This window comes from Tigriopus californicus, chromosome 7, assembly GCF_007210705.1.
Source record: "Tigriopus californicus strain San Diego chromosome 7, Tcal_SD_v2.1, whole genome shotgun sequence".
NCBI classification, from domain to species: Eukaryota; Metazoa; Arthropoda; class Copepoda; order Harpacticoida; family Harpacticidae; genus Tigriopus; species Tigriopus californicus.
Genome location: NC_081446.1, coordinates 11,792,983 through 11,811,804, shown reverse-complemented (window position 1 = coordinate 11,811,804; position 18,822 = coordinate 11,792,983). Strand labels below are relative to the sequence as shown.

The window sequence follows — 18,822 nt, the reverse complement described above, 5'->3', positions numbered from 1 at the left end:
GATTGCTTGCAAATCTTTATTTCATTTCCAATGGTTATTTCAACGATTACTTCACTCGTTGTACTTTTGTGGTGTGACTGACCAGATTTTTTTTTCTCTCGATCTGTCAATAGAGCTGAGCTAGAGTGGCCAAAAACGAGAGGGTTTTTCTTGACCGCAAGTTCGTTTGCTCAGAGTGGGCCTCCGCAAAAGGGTTTTTAGCAAATTGTAGGCCATAAATTTGAAGGATTTGTCACGAAACAGATGTAATGGCGTTTAACAGCGAAACTGAAACAAATTATCACGTGTAATTAAAATGTCAATTTTCTGGGAAGCCGCGTCGGGCCCCGACTTGTACTTGTACCACCATCATATGGAGGCCTCTTTTGCGCAAGTTGCAATTCCCGGAGTTTTCCCCGCAATAAAAGTAATTACAAGTCGTTCCGTCAATTGCTCTCAAAAGCAGAACAAGCCAAGCAACCAACCAAGCAACCAATTTGCTCCCTACGAACATGGCAACTCAGATGCATGACATTTATTAAGTTCATTTTCGTCATTTTGGCTGCTTATCAAATCTACGATAGTTGTCTATTTTTCGAGGCCTACCCATTCTTGGGAAGCGCAAGCAAAGGCTTAATCAGAAAAGTGAATTCGGGCTCTGCTACGTTTGTCCGTACTTGAGTAGTTGGTTAGTAGGCAAGGAAACGTCAAGAAGTGCATGAGTCTAATTTCCGACAAGTGGCCATTTTCCGCCTCGTCTTCCTGATTTTGGAATGGTTATCTTTAGTACTAGAGGCTGGTGTTCTGTTTGTCCTATGCACATGCATGTTCGATGGCCATTTGGCTTAATTAGATTTTGGCAAAGAAAAGCGAATGGCATCACTTAACGATCTTATCCGGCCATAGATGACTTGGCTGCCGAATTCGTCTCATAGGTTAAGAAACCACAGAACGGCAATGGCGGTCGTAAACAAATTTGGCTTCGCATTTCATTTTTCTCGGCCCAGGGAAGGACCTTCATTTCTTCTTATCACCACACAGTTTTGTTCCGGCTACTGAAACGACCATAATAATGATGATCTTTATTCACTGGAGGTTTTAATTGCTCTCAGAACTATCTTGGCACGGGAGGAGCTGAGGAGGCACTCGCCATTTGACGTAGATTGATTTGTAATAATGTGGGGTTTTTTTCTCGATGAAGCTTCTAAAGACGGATTGCAGTCATATTATCGTAACATCACATTAGGAGACCATTGGTTCTGGGTCAGGACTTCAAGATTACCTCTCGCCCAATATAGCATCATGTGCTATAGGATAGATGAAACAAACCCCGTTACCACGCTAAGCAGGGGGTTCAAATCCAGAACTCCACAAGTCCTGGCTAAGCCCAAGAATAGCTTCAAACCGGTTCGAGAACTGATTTCAATTTTAGAGACGCAGTTGGATGTCCATTTAAGGTTGGGCCTAGTTCATGATTCCATATCAATGGGCATCACTAATTAGGGATTAGATTGGAATTGCAAAAGTCACGAGGAAGACGCCTTCTTGATCCATCCTCAGAAGCTCATGATCTCGTCATTGTCATCATCATTATGATTACGGATTGAAGAAGTGTCACAAGAAATGAGAGTATTCATATTCAAGATTGGATCGTTCTTAGTTTGCTTGCCACATTGTTGAGTTGACATTGATTTTAATCTCTGAAGGGCTTGGGATCGGGGACCGCTTGAGGTAGTTCTGGCTTAAATTGCTCGAGTCACTTATTCTCCACGTACGAGATCAGTCGGTGGACCTGGGTGGTGAAACTTTCGTTTGTCTTTTCCCTCGGTTTAATGGGAGCCCAGGCATTGCCTAGGCATTCGCCTGACGTGAAGGCGAAGAGTGAGAGAAAAGAGCAAAAGCCCAGTGAATTGAGGTTCGAATTCGGCCACAGGCGTCAGTGAGTCACGTTTGAAAGAAATCAGGTTGACGTGAATCCACCCGAAATAACACAAGGAAATGCTGGTGTTCTCGGTAAAAACTGATAAACACAGAGTGAACGTCAAAATCCACCCTAATTACTCTCGTGGTCTGGCGATCACTTTCGTGCCTTTCAAAGTATGTCACGTTCAAATTTCCCGCCAAGAATGAACCGGACGACAAGCCCGGCATGTGTGAAAGCAAATCCATTACATATTGATCCGACCTTTTGATACAGAATTGACAATGGCATTGAATGACTAAATAGGACATGACATTCAAAGACTAGTAAGAGGGAGGGCGAGGAACAGAGCTTGTCTCATTAGAGCTTGCCAAAGAGATATGAGGGCGTGGTTGGAACTGGGTTTCATTTGTCTGGTACTTCATATTCGACTCCAATTCCCTTTGTGGCTAGGTGCAAAGCAATGAGATTCTAAAAAATTCAACTCACAAGCACATGCAAGCAACACGCCCACGTTCAATTCATACATTCTGCGAGGGACCACTCAATGCGTGGATGGCTTAACATTCTCTCACATATTTCCAATTGTCAAATGCTGATTGCACATTGGCGACCCTCACCATTAATCTTTGGAACTACCATGTACACGGTCGAGGGCTAATTGAAGGCATTCGTCCAGATAATCAGTGCGCCTAAATTCACTACATACTTTTTGTGCTCGAGTTGACCATGAGAGGCCGAGGCAGAATTGCAATCTGGAGCTCCCCACAAGCAAAATTGTGCTGAGCCCAGGGTAATAGCATAACTCAGTTCTAATCGTAAGACCGCAACGAGAATTGCCTGACGTTTATGGCAAGAAGCTGGGACGCAAAGACAGAAAGATTGGCCCATCTTGTACACATTTCCTTCACATTTGAAACCCCGGAGTTTTATACTTCATTAGTATTAACCAATGTTCTATAATTTAATTCCAGGTAAGGCCAAACACGACAGCTCAACATCTTTGGCGTTCCCCAAGTTACCATAGTGTGACCATAAGCCGGCGGAGCAGTGCCAATCTTTCGTCACTAGGGCATGATTATGAATTTTGATCATGCGCATTGCGTGATCCACATACACCTACAAAAAAAAAGTTGTACAGGGATGAGTATCCTCTTCATCATAGAAAAACTAAATGAAGGGAGGTATCCAGAGAGACAGAGAGAGAAAAAAGAAAGAGATCGTGGAGTTCTGTAAACACGCATGCAACACGCGAGGATGATGTCTCTCATGTATACTATGGACTGTATACTGCATGTAATGTGCGGTACGTAGGTAGATTTCCTCAGTTTGGCCACTACTACTTACATGCACTGTTTCGCCAAGCCAACTACAGCCTAGTAATACTGGTGGAGATACACTGAACAAAAAGGTCACTCTTCAAATGCGATGTGCAATTAGTCGGTCCATGCCGAAATCTTTGAGGTTTCACATTTTGACAGTTCCTCCTCGCGGCCGGTTTGATTAGATTGAACGACAGGAGCTTCAAATCATGCCAAAAAAATCCACATGTGTCGAAGCTTGTTCAAGAACCAACGACCTTGTCGACGCTTTTAGCATCCCGACCCCTCCGGTTGGAGCACGATTTTGGTAGTCCCGATTCAAATTGATCGGGAAGTATTTTTCTCGCGTTCGCCAGTTCCTGTCATCGACTTCTTCACACATGGATAAGCATTTTGGAACCGATATGAGTGCCTTGTTTGAGTAGCGGTATTGAATTAAGCATTCCCACCTACGTTTAGCAAACCAACTTGGTCACACTTGATGTTTGAGACATTTGCTTAAGCACGTGCTTTAGATCGTACTTCATAAGAAAAAAAAAGAAATCAATGGTCCCCTGAGTTCCGCCTACGATTCAAAAACGAAAAAAATGGTTCTTTTCAAAGCAAGATGACGACGATCTACTATGGACTGATCCCATATGTGCAAACTCACTTTATCATTGTCGAATCTACCGCATTAAGCAATGTGTCAGTCAAACATACACTTTAGAGTTGGTTCTATTTAAGAGCAACAATCTTGACAAACCTGGTACTGACTAGTTTGTTTGAGTACCTTTGTGAACAATCGCACTTTTCCTGTTTTTCTCCAGTCATGCTCAAATATACAATGATAAAGAAATTCTTTTTCCCCGAGTGCTCGGGAAAATGTACCCTTTGGAAAAGAGCAAAGAGCGAAAACGAATTATTTAGTGACATACTCATGAGAGTGACCAAGGATTGCTTGGAAGTCCTTGAAAAAACTAGGCGGATGTACGGTACAGCAGGTGACATACTCATGAGAGTGACCAAGGATTGCTTGGAAGTCCTTGAAAAAACTACTATGATGGCATCAACGACGATGACGATGACGACAGGAAGGGTGGTGGCTATTTTTAGTCATGCTGAACCATCTTCAAAATATCGCCAACAACCAGAAACGAGAGGGATGTTTCTGATTGGCCAACGGAAGGCAAAAATACGATCTCTAGCCTCGTGTTCATTTGGTTTTTTTTTCGTGGTCGTTCAACTGTTCATGGTTGTTGAGGTTGTTGGTAATATTTGTTTGGCTTGCTCTTTAATGTCGCCGTTCTTGCATTTATATCACTTCTCCCGCTAGGACTTCAGTCCTCGGAAGTCCATAAAATGAACCATTTTGTTTCTCGCTCTCGGTATGCAATTCTCAATGGGTCTTCTTCTTCTTCTTTTTTCTTCTCTTCTGCCATGTTTATTATTGGTACAATTTCCTTGTGTGCTCAAAATGGCATTTTCATTTCTGGTAGAGGTGGAAATCATTTCATGTCTATTTAATGGCTGCACTCCATCCGGAGCATTTAAATGTGCTCAATTCTGTGCAAGAGAAATGTTTGTACTTTTGCGACATGAAATGGACTCCAACCATTGGGTGGTTGGACATAAAACCTGAGTCGAGAAAAAGAGTTGTTGACAAATCTAGGACCTCCCAACGCCAAATCCAATTAAGTCTAGGATTATTGGACAATCTTTTTTTCAAATCTGCACTCTTCCAGTTGAACATTCATGAGGATTGTGACTCCGAGAGGGAAATAGGTCAGCCTTCGGCTTCCAAGAACCACCAAGGTCGTCTTATTTAAGCCATGAATTGAGTATGAAATAACCAAGAAAAGTTTCGAAGGGTTAGCAGATTTGAAAAAGAAAACCTAGACTTCTTCGATCATAAAAACTGATTTATCATTTTTGAATAGTCCAGAGGGACTTAATGTTCGTTTCGGATTGTGCTTAGGGTGCTTTAACATGACCCCAAGTCACGACGTTTGATAGGAGATAACCCCGGCAATCGGTGCGACCGTAAATCCTCCCATCGACATACTAAGCTCCTCGAAAGTCTTCTCCCTTTTAGATTGAACAAGCCATTAGCTCCACTAGCAAAAAAAAAAGAGCTTGAGTGGACTTGGTGGGGTTTCTCACTTTGCTTTTGTTTGCTTATTCTCGGGTGTGAATAGATCTTGGGACCGAGTGCGTGGCAAACGAACGTCCTCCCTGAATCGACGACGTTCATGCATGAACATGCTGCCATGAACAACAACGACCTCACTGGGACTGTGAGTCAGATGCCGTTGATGATGACGAGGACTGCTCAGAAATCCAATGACGGCGAAAGCGACGTGACTTTACATTGGTAGTCTTTCTCTGGCAGACTTTTTGTTCCTCTCTCAACTTCTGCCATTAGGACAGGCTTGACCAGTTTGTGTTTGGATTGAGTTAGAGGGTATGAAGAAGGAAGAAGGCAAAAAAAGCTTTATGAGTCTCTCGGCATGGAACTGAGTGAAAAGCATTGCTTCAGACTTGGAGGACTTAGAGCATTCCGAGCTGGCTCTCACATTGGAGGGATTTCAGGGGATGATTCAGGCAGTACGATTTGTACTTTAGAACGAGCAGGAGACGATCTTGCTCAATGACAGATTGGGTTGTCAGAAGGATCACTTGGTCTGTTGTCGTAGAGGACATTTGAACAAATTCAGGTGCCAACATATCTGAGGCAATTATTTTACGATTTCATGTTATTCGGTTTTGCAGTCGAATTTTACGATCCAAATGCTTTAACCCTGATTTGGTGGACTCACAAAAAAAACCCCGAGCCTATAATGTTGGCCGTAAGGAGGAAAGTATTTGAGTCATTTCAAGACTTCGATATAAAAAAAAACCGAACGAGATTTTGCTTCTTCCTGGTTCCTTCTTTGTGAACATACATTTAAGGTTCACGTCGAATGCATCGATAATTGCGTTTTTTTTTTGCAACCACCGAGGAATCGGAACACGTCTAAAAAGTGCACCGAATTCTCGATCATCCTTCACAAATAAAATGGGCAAAGTTTCATTCTAAACTACGCTTTGCCCTTTCTTGCCTTTGCCAAAACTTAGCTCAATTCATTTGACAGCAAGGCGAGTGGAATTTCCCCCGGTTTAAATGGATTTGTAGGCTTTGATGTGTTCGGTTCAGTACTTGTTTAGTGCACACAAACTGAGATTCACCGAGAAGTGAAAAATGTCAATTAGAGACCGACTCCAAAGAGCATGACGAAAGGAAAATGTGCTGTACGTACGTGCCCGACCCTGAAAGCGTCCTTGAGACCTGGGAGTCTCTCGAATCTCTGAAGTCGCTGGAGTCGAAACAAGGAAAAGAACTGCCACCATAATAAACGCTATGAACTACTAATTTGCATTTTAGCCATCCTCATATCAGAAAATAGGACAAATCTCCCTACCTGCACATCTGGCGAAACTAGGTGTGCGTGATCGGGGCCTTCATATATTGTTCCCAAAAAAGTGTGGATTGTGGCATACAAGTGTTCGAGAAGTTGTATTTAAAGGAGCCTGAAACTGCCGACAGATTCTTTGAAATGAACGGCAGGAATCTTGTTTGCTAGTTTTTTTTTTATGGAGGAAGACTAATGACCTCTATATGGTGTCAATATCATACAAGGCAACAGGGCCGGTTCGTTGTTTACCTTTGTGATCACTTCTTGTCAACATTATGCCCAGTTTTTGCATGATGCCTTATCATTTTTCTCTGCCTTTAGGCTTGCATCTACTAAGTACGAGCTTTTCGACTCTAAAGCCTTTTCGAAACAAGCTCTTGAGGGCAGAATGTACTCGAGAACATCTTATAACATGAGCCAGGAGGCTAGGAGAGGTACATATATAGTTATGAAGGAAGCCATTGGAATTGAACGGTCGCTTTGATAGAAAAAAAAACCTTGGTATATAATAGCTTATCTGGGACGAGAAAAGCAACAAGTGATTCAATATGAAGTCATTTTAATTCATGGACAGGAACCGCGGCTCAGTGGGCTCAGGCCAACTTCCCAAGTTCATCCATCAAGCACAAAATAAACGCCACTATTAATTAAGTCACGAATATTCTCACGTAGCCTAATAACCACAACTGCGTGTAATTCATAAGTGCGTATGGTACGTAGATACTTCACCACACTAGTCTACGTACGTATGTGGGTATGTATGTGTGTATGTGTGTATGTAGGTACAAAAGATGAACTTGAGGGATCTCTGGCGTCGTCATGTATTGATGACGCAATGAACTCGGACAAACAATCGTCTTTCATCTGGTTCAGTCGAACGATGTGGTTGCTCTTGTTGTTGACGACGCGCTATTCGTGCACCTGATTGTCCAGAAGCAAATGCAACTCATCTTTCGCCATTCCTGAACGAAAAGTCATTTTTCACTTGCCATTCCTAGTCCTTAAGAACCCCTCATCATGCTTTGCTTACGTATCCCCCTCAAGGACACGATCCAACTCCTTCAGTTCAGTGTCTCGTACCATATCGCTGAGCCAATTCTGGTCGGGTGGCGTAAGCATAAGCCACGACGATCTCGAGGGCTATGCCAGTCAGTAAAAAAGTGGTTACAATTAAACTCGATTGAACAAGTCTTGATGAGTTTTGCGGATTGGATGACAAAGTGCGCTGTCAAATGCGCAGAGGCGTCCCTCAATCATGGATGAATGATGGTGCCTGGTTTTACGTAACCACCGCAGCCACCGAGAGACGTCATACTCCTACTCCTACAAGTTCTACCACCAATACTACCACCGCAACAGCAGCTTGACACTTGCTGCTGAGATGAATGTATGCACTTCATTGTGGTTGGTTGGTTGGTTGGTTGGTTGGTTGGTTTACTGGTTGTTCTGGGGACGAAGCTTGGCAACATTATCCACCTCGTTTTGTGCACGACGACCATCATTAAGGCGCAGGAGGAGCGAGCAGAGGCAGAGGAGGCAAATAGGCACTGAAGGATATTGGTCGGAAACCGGTCGAACAAACCATCAAGGTGTACAACCACATGAACCGATTCAAACACGTGAGGAGCCGCGGCGCTTGCCAACACCGGCCGGCAAAACGAGATATGTCAAGGTCGCATTAAAATCCAATGCTGATTTCAAGCCACGAAGAACGAGCGGGTCTGAAAAGACAATGCCAAAAGTTCGCTCTTGTGGCCATGTAACTCGAGATGGATTGATAAGCAAATTTATTGGACTTGATACCAAACAATGTTTAACATCGGTCTTTGGGGATGTGTGGCCAGAGGGCGCACCACCCATGGATCGTCTACGATTCGTCGACGACTTCGGGTTCATTGGCAATCCGAGTATTTTGGTCTCTTTTTTATGACCAACAAAAGTTGCACATGCTTGGTCCAAGATCAACAGAATCAAGAGCGTCTCGAGGTCGATTCAACTCCTTGCACAGTCAGTTTTCAGCTCTTGTTAAGCAATCAGGTTTACAGATCACGATTTCTCCATTTCAATTTCGGCGAACTCCATCGGCACACCTCCCTTGTTTTTTTTACCAAGTCCAGTCGAATGAGGTGGATGAGGAAAAAAACTGAATCCAGAATAGCGTCTCAAGATGACATGGATAGAAGGACGGGCAGAGAGAGGGAGAGAGAGAGAGGATTTCCAAGCAGCGTCATGGTACCCGGACCAGCCAATCAACCAGCCAACCAACTAACCAACTAACCACCCAACCAATCACCTAGTCAGCCACCCAGACCAGACCTCTTTCCGATTTTCGGGGCACACAGGGGTGTCGAGAGGTGCTGACTACATACGTATGTATATGGCCTACAAAAGTCTCTTTCTCGGCGGAGGGAGAATGCAGAAGGTAGGTCGGTTGGTCGGTCGGGACTAGCGACTGACAAAGAGGTGGATGGATGGACGGGAAGCTCCGCAAGCTAGTAGTGAGTGGCTGGAAGGTGGCTAGAATTCACTTCCTTCTTCTCACTTGCTTATATTTTAACGGGGGAGACGGGGGTGCAGACTACCGCTACTCCTATTACTACTTCTGGTACAGTCTCCGCTAGCGGTACATATAATAGATCGTGTGTACACAATCCGTCGTGATATCAACAACCACAAGCGAGATGCCGAATCCGAGAGGGGGTAGAAGCCATGTCGAATGGCAGGGCAGGAATTTTCAAATCATCGACCAGGACCAGATCTACGAATGGCGCTATGAGGTGGTTGCTCATCAACAAGATTCATCTTACTGAACGAGGGTAGAAGGAGGAGGAGGAGGAGGAGGCATAATGGCGTGATAGCGGGGATGGAAGCGGGAGGCTTGCCAACTCTCAAGGTAAACTGGTCCCCGTTGGTTTTTTGAAGTACGTGACATGGCCATTCCGCTGCACAGAGCCCATTGATTCAGCCATTTAATAATTGAGGGCTGTATTCTCTAGAGCCTATCTGCACCAGACCTTCATAAAAAATGGCCTCACTGGCAAGGAATTCCTTTACGATTCCTTTCGTGTATTTCGATTGACAAAGAAAATGCTAAGCCCATATTAGAGGTATCGAAAACTTAAGAGTTCTGGCTAATCCAGCCTTTAGGGCCGTCACGCTTAATCTAGATGATTGAGCTAAAGCATACCTTAAGTTGATAAAAATCTTGCGCCCTAGCTGATTAAACTATATTGCAACATAGCAGCTACTGATAACTATTGCTCGTACTAGCTAAAGATATGAACAAATCAACATATCTCTTACCCTTGAGGCATTTTACTCAGCTATTGCGAGCGGACCCACAAACTATTTCACCGGGTCCAATCTGAAAATTGAACATGGTGACCTCTTCGAAGGACGAGAAGGACATTTCTGGCCAGGTACAGTCAGTCTTCCCTTCTTCAACTGTCACGCTCAATATTCATACAACTCACTCAACGCTTGAATAATCACACAAATAGGAGTTTGTGGTAATCTGACACTAGCTGCTCCATACGTGCATATTCCCAGACCCAACTTTGAGCTTCTGTTCGGGATATTTCACGAGCAAACAGGGTGTCGGCAAACATGTATTTTCCTTTTCATTAAAGAACATTCATTACCTGGCCATGAAAACCGCAGATTAGTTTGACTAGGAAAACTTTCTTCCTTCCTACAAAGGCGTTTACGTACGGCCGTCCGCCCTACTACTTGCCAAACTGAATCAGGCTTACGTACAGGTAGGATTGTGTACCGTAAAACTATTAAGTAGAAACATTATTGATGGCTTTACATAGGCTGCGTTGCGCACAATTACGACTCCGTAGTGGATCAATCTAAAGTGTGGCTGTCGTGCACTCATTTTTTTTTTAACACTGCTCCTTTCATTCATTTCAATAGCTTTACTAACAGCGGAGAAAGAGCGAATGAGAAAAAGAGAGCAAGAGAACTAGAGAACTAGCGAACTAGCGAAGGCCGACAAAACCCAGGTTGGCCTTGAAACGTTCTTCCAGTTTCCATCGCTTTGAGGAACTTCCGAGTGCCTCACTGGTCGGTGTTGTATGGAGTGTACTCTAAGTTATACACACCATGGCATTTAGGAATTCAAAGCAGGGTCTCTCCTAAAAGACTAGAGCCACTACAAGTTGGCCGCATTTTGGCCACTTTGGATTGATCACGGATTATGTACGTTCAATGAGAATTAGCGCAGTAGCAGAAACACACAGCGGACCAAGGATTTTCTCCCGCTTTTCCATTTCTAGGAGGACATTGGAAACCTTATCAAGCCTGTCAATTCGGACTCCAGGGAGAATATTTAGAAATAGACTGGGAATTATGCTGATTATTTCTTCTTGGAATCGTTGTGCTTCCTGAGATACGATTATTTCGGCAATGTCGTCCTGCTATGTCAGGTTCACTGCACGTGTATGTAGCAGGAAAATGTGCTCTGAGAACAGCATGGGATTTGCTGACAATGTCATCTTTCCGGTCAAATGAATACCTTTGTCGAACTGAAATTGAAGGGTCACCAACGGACGACAGGGGCAACACACTAAAGCCAGGCTTGATGGCCAGCGAACAGAAATTTGAAGATGTGTTTCTTTACTATTTTCCAGACTGAACACTCGCAAATCATATACAAATGCACTTGGCCAAACTGCGAGACCGCGATGAATACCCAAAGCGAGATTGAGCGACACATTCGACGACATCACTTAAAGTAAGTCCCACATACACTCAGAAATATGTGTGTCAAAGTGCCAACTCCAACTCCAAAAACACAAAGAACGACAAAAAATGCGTTTTTGGAGATAAAAAAAGTCTCAGATGCTCCAAGAACAACGGCTCTAACGGCTTAAGTAACTTCTGTTTCCAGGAAACCTGACCCAAAGTCAGAGGAAGAGCGTGACCATGAAGAAGACTTCTATTACGAGGAGATCCAGGTTCCATGCCATTCTCAATTGATATCGAAATGCGGCAGTCCGTCGGCAGTCCGTCCTAGTCAGTTCCCATTGGTCCACCATGGTACAACCCCCCTCACAAGCCATCGAATCCAAGGTCAAACCTCTTCGGGGCGTGCCATCACTGTTTTAAGCAAGGTCGGAGGGCGATCCATCCATGTCTTGGCCGACCATATCGACATGGCGAGGCCCCCTCATGAGAACCCTGAGTACAACCAACTGCGGGGTGGTCTGCTGGCACAAGGCACCAATGTAACCTTAATTCAACACCCTTCGAGCCATCACCATCGTCACCAACTATTATAACAACAACCGCAACAACCACAACCATATCCAAGTGTGCCAAATGTCATCCCAGGGTCCCCCTTGGCCCTGGTCTCCAAAGGGATGGTCTCCCCATCCCCGGCGACTTCCATGAGGCCTCCAGTCTCAAACTCCTCTTCGTCGATAGTAAGTGACATCAGGCTTTTATTGGCAGAAACGGAGAACCGAAATGTCTTCATTGCAAAAGTATCCCACTCATTCCTCATTTCATGGGACGTATATGTTCATGTTCCAAGGATGACCCTTTGATTCTCGACTGAGGTTCCTTGATTGCCTTAGTTCCTCTGTCATCCCAAAAGGTTGAACAGAAGACACCCTTTCTAATGATCTTCTTTTCTTCTTTCCACAGGTTAGTAATTATAACGGTTCGAAGCTCCTCCGCCTGAGTCCCAAGCCCACGAACCCCGTTCCCAAGTCCCCCATTCGTCGTCCCCGAGGAGACACGAAGAAATGTCGGAAAGTGTACGGCATGGATCAAAAGGAGTCGTGGTGCACTCAATGCAAGTGGAAGAAGGCTTGCTCCCGATTCAGTGAGCTCTCTACTTGACCCTCACCCGTATCGACAGGTCCAGGAGGTCGATCTTTTTCATCCCAAGGTTCCAAGCTGAAACGACCCTTTACCACTACTTCTATTCTTGGAACTGCGCTGGCCAGTGTTGCTACTGATCACGCGGAGATTCCATCTACCTCTTAATAAAGAACAAACCCACTGACCTTTCTCAAAGTGCTGAGGAACACCTACCTACTAGTCTGATCACGAAGCCCAAAGATTGGTGGTTGCTCCGAGATCGAACGACACATATTTGGTGAATTTGTAGTCCAAATTCATTGGTTCTTCCCGTGAAGGTGACCCCAGACTGCTGCTCCACCTTCGCCATCGTCTTCTTCTGATCCATGTTCTACTGGTCTGAATCAACTTGAAGTCTTTCATTTTCGAGTCAAGAACATTTTTGTGTGTCTACTAAAGAGTCAACAACGACATCATAATCATCATCGTTTCTCAAAAAATCTGCGATTCCTCTTTTTGAACGAACCGGCGACTATTTTCACGTTCGAACGCTTCGAAGCCTACTTGTGTATTTCAAGAGTCTGAACGCGGAGCCACAGATCCACACCACCACAAATGTCAACAACAGTATGCCTTAATGCCAAGAATGATGAGCTCCCACACCCATTGCAATACTTGATCTAGAATATTCAACCATCATTGCAACACAGATGCCTTGGATGGAAGGAAAACTCCGCGGCGGCGGCGTATGTTCTTGTTGCTCGTACTCCGTGAACTCGCTGATCAGTCAGAGCAATTCCTCCTCATTCCTCATTCCTGATTCCTTATTCCTCAGCCCTTGTCCTTTTTCCTCAATTCACGGAGGACAACTTGTTTCTCCATTTCTGGCTCCTTGTGCTCCTTGCTCCTTATGAAATAGTACAAAACCGCAGCATGGCCTCAAATACTCAATCCTTCATTTAAGAAAATAAAAACACCCCCAATTATTGACTTGGTTGAATTTGCTGATTGGATGACGAAATAAACTTCAGACATTTCGAAACTATACTGACCTGTTTTGACAAGGATTAGAGTAAGGCCATGCTCATCCCATGCTCCTAATCATCATCATCATCATCATCATCATCATAATCTTTACTATTATCATTGCGACAATTATACATGTTATCCTGTACATAAGATTCATGCAGACATATCCTGTACACACACATATATATATATATATATATATATATGAAACATAACCACGATGTTCATTTTGGGATTGATACGTTGATCTCCCGCCTCCTCCTTCCTCCCTCCTTTCCCACGAATGATTTTGTTTCTCGTTCCTATTTTCCAATGAGTTCAACTTGAAGCATTCGAAATTTCAAAATTGTCTCGAACAAACAAACTACAGAGAGAACAGACTATTGAAAACAACTCTATATAAAGAAATATCAAAAGCATAGTGTCTATGAGTGTTGTTACACAGAAATGTAAAGGCAAACATATATAATCAAACTGGAGAGAAAAAAAAATCATGACGTGAAGCAATCGAGAAGTACTCTTGACAAGTGGCGATCATTATATTCCCTCTTCAGCGACTTTGTTAATTCCAAAATTAATCTTAAGATAATTGGCTTGATAGTTTACTATACATTGGCTAATCACCAGCAATTTTCGACCTCTTTCTCTCCCTACCTATCACTCTCTCTATCTACTGTCTCTCGTCTTAAAACCCATTGGAAATTTGTTTCTTTCCTCGTCTCCCTTGTCTTCTTCTTCTTTTTCAATGTGTTTTCTTCTCGCGATGTTTTATTCTCGTATGAAAGATTTATCTGAATGAATCCAATGACGGAAATATGTCAATAAACAAGCTACGCATTCTTGGTCGAACTCTAAAGCCAAGCGTTGATCGGATCATTGTTCATCTTTCGTAGAAGATCCCTCGACAAAGAAAATGGCAACACAAGGAGACGTGATCCAATAATACTCTTTGTTCCCATCTCCATTGGCAATGGTTGAACCAGAAAAAAAAATTGGGCGTTATTCCCTCAGATTGGTAGCAAAATGCTCTTCTTCTCCTTCCTGCTGCTCCTCGCTTCTCCATGGTCTGAACGAATAGAGGGGTTGAACGACACTTATTTTCTCTTTCCCTGACAAAGAAACCCACCCAGTACAAAGCTCACCTAAGGCTTCCGACTACTGCTTTGGCTACCACTACTGCTTTACTGGATCACTGGATCCAGCCCATGAAAAACATGCAGTCTACTTGCTACGTACGTACGTATGTACGTACAAAGATAGAGGTGGTGGTGGTGGTGGTGGTGGAGAATGTGGAGAAAGAGCTCTTCTATCTTTGCCGGTGGAAGGACGGTCGTTCACACCGGGGAGAAAGAGAGCTCTTGGCAAGCAAGTTCCGTTAGTTAGTTCTCTTTCCCCTTCTCCCTCGAAATTCGCCTGGCAACCATGTGCACTCCCAACACTCTCACCCTCTTTAAACCGAAAAAGGTCCCGACTGCATTGGGTAAAAATATATACAAGGGAATTTGAACCCAAGCGGTGGATAGCAACAAGAGGATTTGGTGTGTCCCTTTAAAAGTGGGTATTGCGTCGTGGATTCTTTTTCTTGTTATTGTTGGTGTTGCCAGTAGAATCCCTCTAGAACCTACGGCGACCATTGGCGTTCCAGGATGGTGAGAGACCTATCTCCTGCTCACACGCACATTGGCCATTGTTCAAGAAGCAACGTCACAAGCTACATACACCCTGTTGAACTCCAACGACTTGCACTCACTTGCTCGAGCTCGAGTTGTATTTCATGGGGATTGTTTTGCCGGCCGGCAAACGGCTCCATCTTGTCATGCGACTTTTTGTTATGGAAGCCTCGGGCATTTATCCGGCCAGCAAGCTCGTAACCGGCAAAAAGATATCGTATCCAGCTTGTCCAGCACACCTCCCGACCTCATCCCTACTTGAGCAATCCGGGGCGGACTCGCCCTAGCCTGATGATCGTGTAGTGCAAGTGGTATATTACGTATATTACGTAGTCGTTGGGAAACGTGGTTCACTCGCCAGTCGGTAGAGGCGCTGGCAGAACCGACCTGACAGAACGTCGGGGATGGCGCAGGCTTCACATTTTATATGTGGGTCAGGGCTCAGGCCAATAAGGAACGCGTCCGTCGCCACGTGACTTTTGTTGTGATGGCCTAGAAGCAGACTACTACTGCTACGACGACTAAACCTCCAACTCCGACTCCATGGAGCGGGGATACACTGCTACGGAAACAGGTCTGGCTGGGACAAGAGATCCTCCAGTTCCATGGACAAAGAGATCGATTTGCTCCTGCTCTCAGGGTGATGGAAAAAGACACATGCGCGGGTGGTGTTTAAAAAACATATACATATCACTGCAATTAAATCAAGTACGAAGAAGTCGGATGTTCCTGCGGGATTACTTTCAGCCATGTAGAACGAGGTCGAACTCCCAGTTGGCTGCAATCTATAACGTAAATATTCAACCAATTGCGTTCGGAATGGAGAGGATTCACTTTGTTGCGAGACCAAAAGAGATATAAAAAAAGATACTCCAAGAATGGTTATTATATCATTCCACAGCATTGAGCGACTGATATCAAATAGAAAAACATCAGTAGTCACACTTGAGATATAGTCCTTAGTTCTCGCCCAAGTCTCCCGAGTCTCGCGAGTCTTCCGAGTCCTCCGTCTTCGTTCCTCTCTCCTCCGTTCCTTCTCCAGGCGTATGAACCAAAGGAGCGACTTCTGGGATTCGCCAGGGAAGGGTAGTGGACCACAGAACGTACTTTAAGCATAAGCCTACTCCATTTCAAAGTGAGCTGAGCAAAGAGAACAGACACGGCAAAGACGAGCAAAGCCAAAGGCATGGATGAAGGGCCGGTCTGTCGTTGGTGCTCGGACTTCTCGTGCCAGCGATGATAATGATAATGATGCCGGCCGGGATTCGACGGCGCTCCTCCTCACATGCTCCTTGGGAAGCCTGCCAATATTCACGACGCAATAACCAACCCAAACTGGATTGTACAATCTATAATCCACTTATCCCTACCCGGTGATGCATAATTTTGGCTCAAAGACTTGAAAGTCAACCTTTTTGGATCCATTGGCCATGGAGTTATTTCAACAACTCCAATGCAGTTATCGTAATATCAGAGCTTTCCGGCCCATTTTGACAGTTCTTTGTTTTGATCTCGTTCCATACGTCACAAGCCGTGAGCGGCGTGTGTGTGTGTGTGCGAGGGCAAGGACCACATTGGTAGGTAGCCGGCCGTGTTCCACTTGCCGGGACGGGCTTTGGCAGACTGGATCGATGGAAACGAAAGGAAAAGTTGTCGGACGGCAGAGCCAAATTGCGCGCATGACAGGAGGAGAGGCAAGGAGTCCGTCCGTCTATCCTCGCCCGTGCACCCGTCCACACCTCCCCATCCTCTGGATACTGGGGATGGCTGGATTGGACTGTGGATTGGACCCGTGGAGCATGGAAGGCGATTCCCTCGTCGTCTGGCCTGTCATAGGCCGAAGGACGTCGGCGTTGGCGCCCCAGCTTTAGACCCACCACCGCTCCCTCTCAAGCATGGATGTGTAGCAGAAAAAGGCTTTGTTCTTCTCTCAGTTCATTCCCAGTTTGACAGGGTCTAGCGGTGCACGTTGAGTGTATGTACTCACAGTCTCACACCACCCGCAATCTTAAATATACTAGGCTTCATCACGAGAAATGTCAGGGCAAAGCCGATTTGTGCCAATTTCCACCAACGCCATTTTCGATACCGCCCTTTGACGTCCTTGAACTGATATTTGCGTTTTTGGGCATAGCTTCTCGAATTGAAGTTGAAGCTCGATATGTCAACTGGAAAGCGAGTGGCCAAGCGGTCCATCCTTGGAACAAAAGTGATGGTACCGGGCCAAGATGGCCTCTACCACCCCGGATGGATCCAAGCTGTCAAGACTCCTGAAGGGAGCTTGTCCGATGCACGATATGCGGTCAAGTTTGAGGAGACGAAGAGAGTCTTCGAGTTTTGTGAAAATGACATTTTGGGCCCGGGTTTCGAATCCGTGACCTCCAAACACCTTCTGCCTGGACAAGTGGTGTTTGTGACCCATAACAATCGAGAGATGTGTGGCAAGGTGGTCAGACATGATGTGGAGTCTCAAGATGTCCTCGTCAAGGTCTTTGGTGGTGGAGCTGGCAACAGTCTTGAGGTAAGTCCTTATCTTGCGCGTTGCCGCGACCACATGCAAATATTGCACACATTCCGCTATTCGTCTACGTACTTGAGTACAAACAGGTAGACATTCTCTTCAGTAAACGAATTTTTTCTTGCCTCCATCCTTGCAGGAAGAAACGGTTCTCCTCAAAATTGAAGATATCAGACTGTTGGAGTCTCGCAAATCAGCCAGATTAGTCAATTCTGATACGGATTTTTCCAAGTTGGCTGACGTGAGCATTGCCATGGCAGAAAAGAAGAAGATCCAAAAAGGTCTGTCAAGTGATGTTCCCCGATCAGACTATGTACAAATTGCCGGGTAAGTCACCTCAACCGCAGTTGAATTGGTGTTCATGAATTCTCGCCCTCACACAATCACCTCGTGTTCCATTTCAGATCTCGAAAACGCAGGACAAGTGAAAATCTTCCTGACGATGAAGAGACGCTCTCCGAGTGTTCAGCAGCCATGTTGCTCATGAAGCTATCGTGTTCGCCTCATTCCCCACGATACTTCCAAGGTGATCTCCCATCCCCCTTGGGCGTTGACGACGTACTGAGCAGCTCAGGAGCATCGTCATTTCGCTCGTTGACGCCTTCCCCGCCCTTATCTTCATCCGTCACTGACGAGGGTATTGTCAAGGACATTCGCATGAAATCCACGGTGAGTGAGTGAGCTAATTCTTTTAATATTTAGCTCAATCGACTTGTCTATGACTCTCTCTCCCTGTTCCTCAACAACTCGTCTGCCAATTGAAAAGGTCACTAATAATAACTTTTTTTTTCATCCCATTTTTTAGACAATTTATCAGTGCACCTTCCCTGGTTGTCGAGAACAGCGGCTTTCTGTGGAATCGATTGAGTCACATGTTCGGAAGGAACATTTGAAAAGGCCCGAGTACTTGACGGTGGAGGAAGATGAAGACCGTGATCATGAAGAAGAGTTTTATTACACAGAAATTGAACAGTCGCACCCATTGGAAGCCCCATTTACTCATCTAGCCTCGTTGAGCTTGGCTGATCATTTTGACATGGCAAGACCACCACATGAAGATCCCAATCGCTTCCGCAAGCGCTCAAGCAATGGTTTTTCCGACTCCAACTTCGGCTTGTCTCGTAGCCTTCCCACTCAC

General features: G+C 44.9%; 2 protein-coding genes and 1 long non-coding RNA gene across 3 annotated transcripts in view; 2 read left to right on the top strand and 1 right to left on the bottom strand.

The window, feature by feature from the left end:
* The window catches only part of LOC131883815 (zinc finger protein 395-like), a 38,418-nt gene extending 24,066 nt beyond the window's left edge, over positions 1 to 14,352 (top strand). Inside the window, exons 5-7 of the mRNA XM_059231394.1 lie at positions 11,291 to 11,394; positions 11,551 to 12,085; positions 12,309 to 14,352. Of these exons, the coding sequence (XP_059087377.1) occupies positions 11,291 to 11,394; positions 11,551 to 11,941 (495 nt within the window). The 3' untranslated portion in view covers positions 11,942 to 12,085; positions 12,309 to 14,352. The remainder of the gene's footprint in view (positions 1 to 11,290; positions 11,395 to 11,550; positions 12,086 to 12,308) is intronic.
* On the bottom strand, positions 14,138 to 15,147 carry LOC131883818 (uncharacterized). The gene is made up of 2 exons (XR_009373648.1): positions 14,639 to 15,147; positions 14,138 to 14,562 (listed from the first exon to the last, which is right to left on the bottom strand). It is a non-coding gene; the product is annotated as an uncharacterized LOC131883818 (long non-coding RNA).
* Positions 15,148 to 15,986: 839 nt separating this feature from the next.
* The window catches only part of LOC131883816 (zinc finger protein 704-like), a gene marked incomplete in the record, with an annotated part of 4,098 nt that continues 1,262 nt past the window's right edge, over positions 15,987 to 18,822 (top strand). Inside the window, 4 exon segments of the mRNA XM_059231395.1 lie at positions 15,987 to 17,687; positions 17,824 to 18,011; positions 18,089 to 18,353; positions 18,490 to 18,822. Of these exon segments, the coding sequence (XP_059087378.1) occupies positions 17,328 to 17,687; positions 17,824 to 18,011; positions 18,089 to 18,353; positions 18,490 to 18,822 (1,146 nt within the window).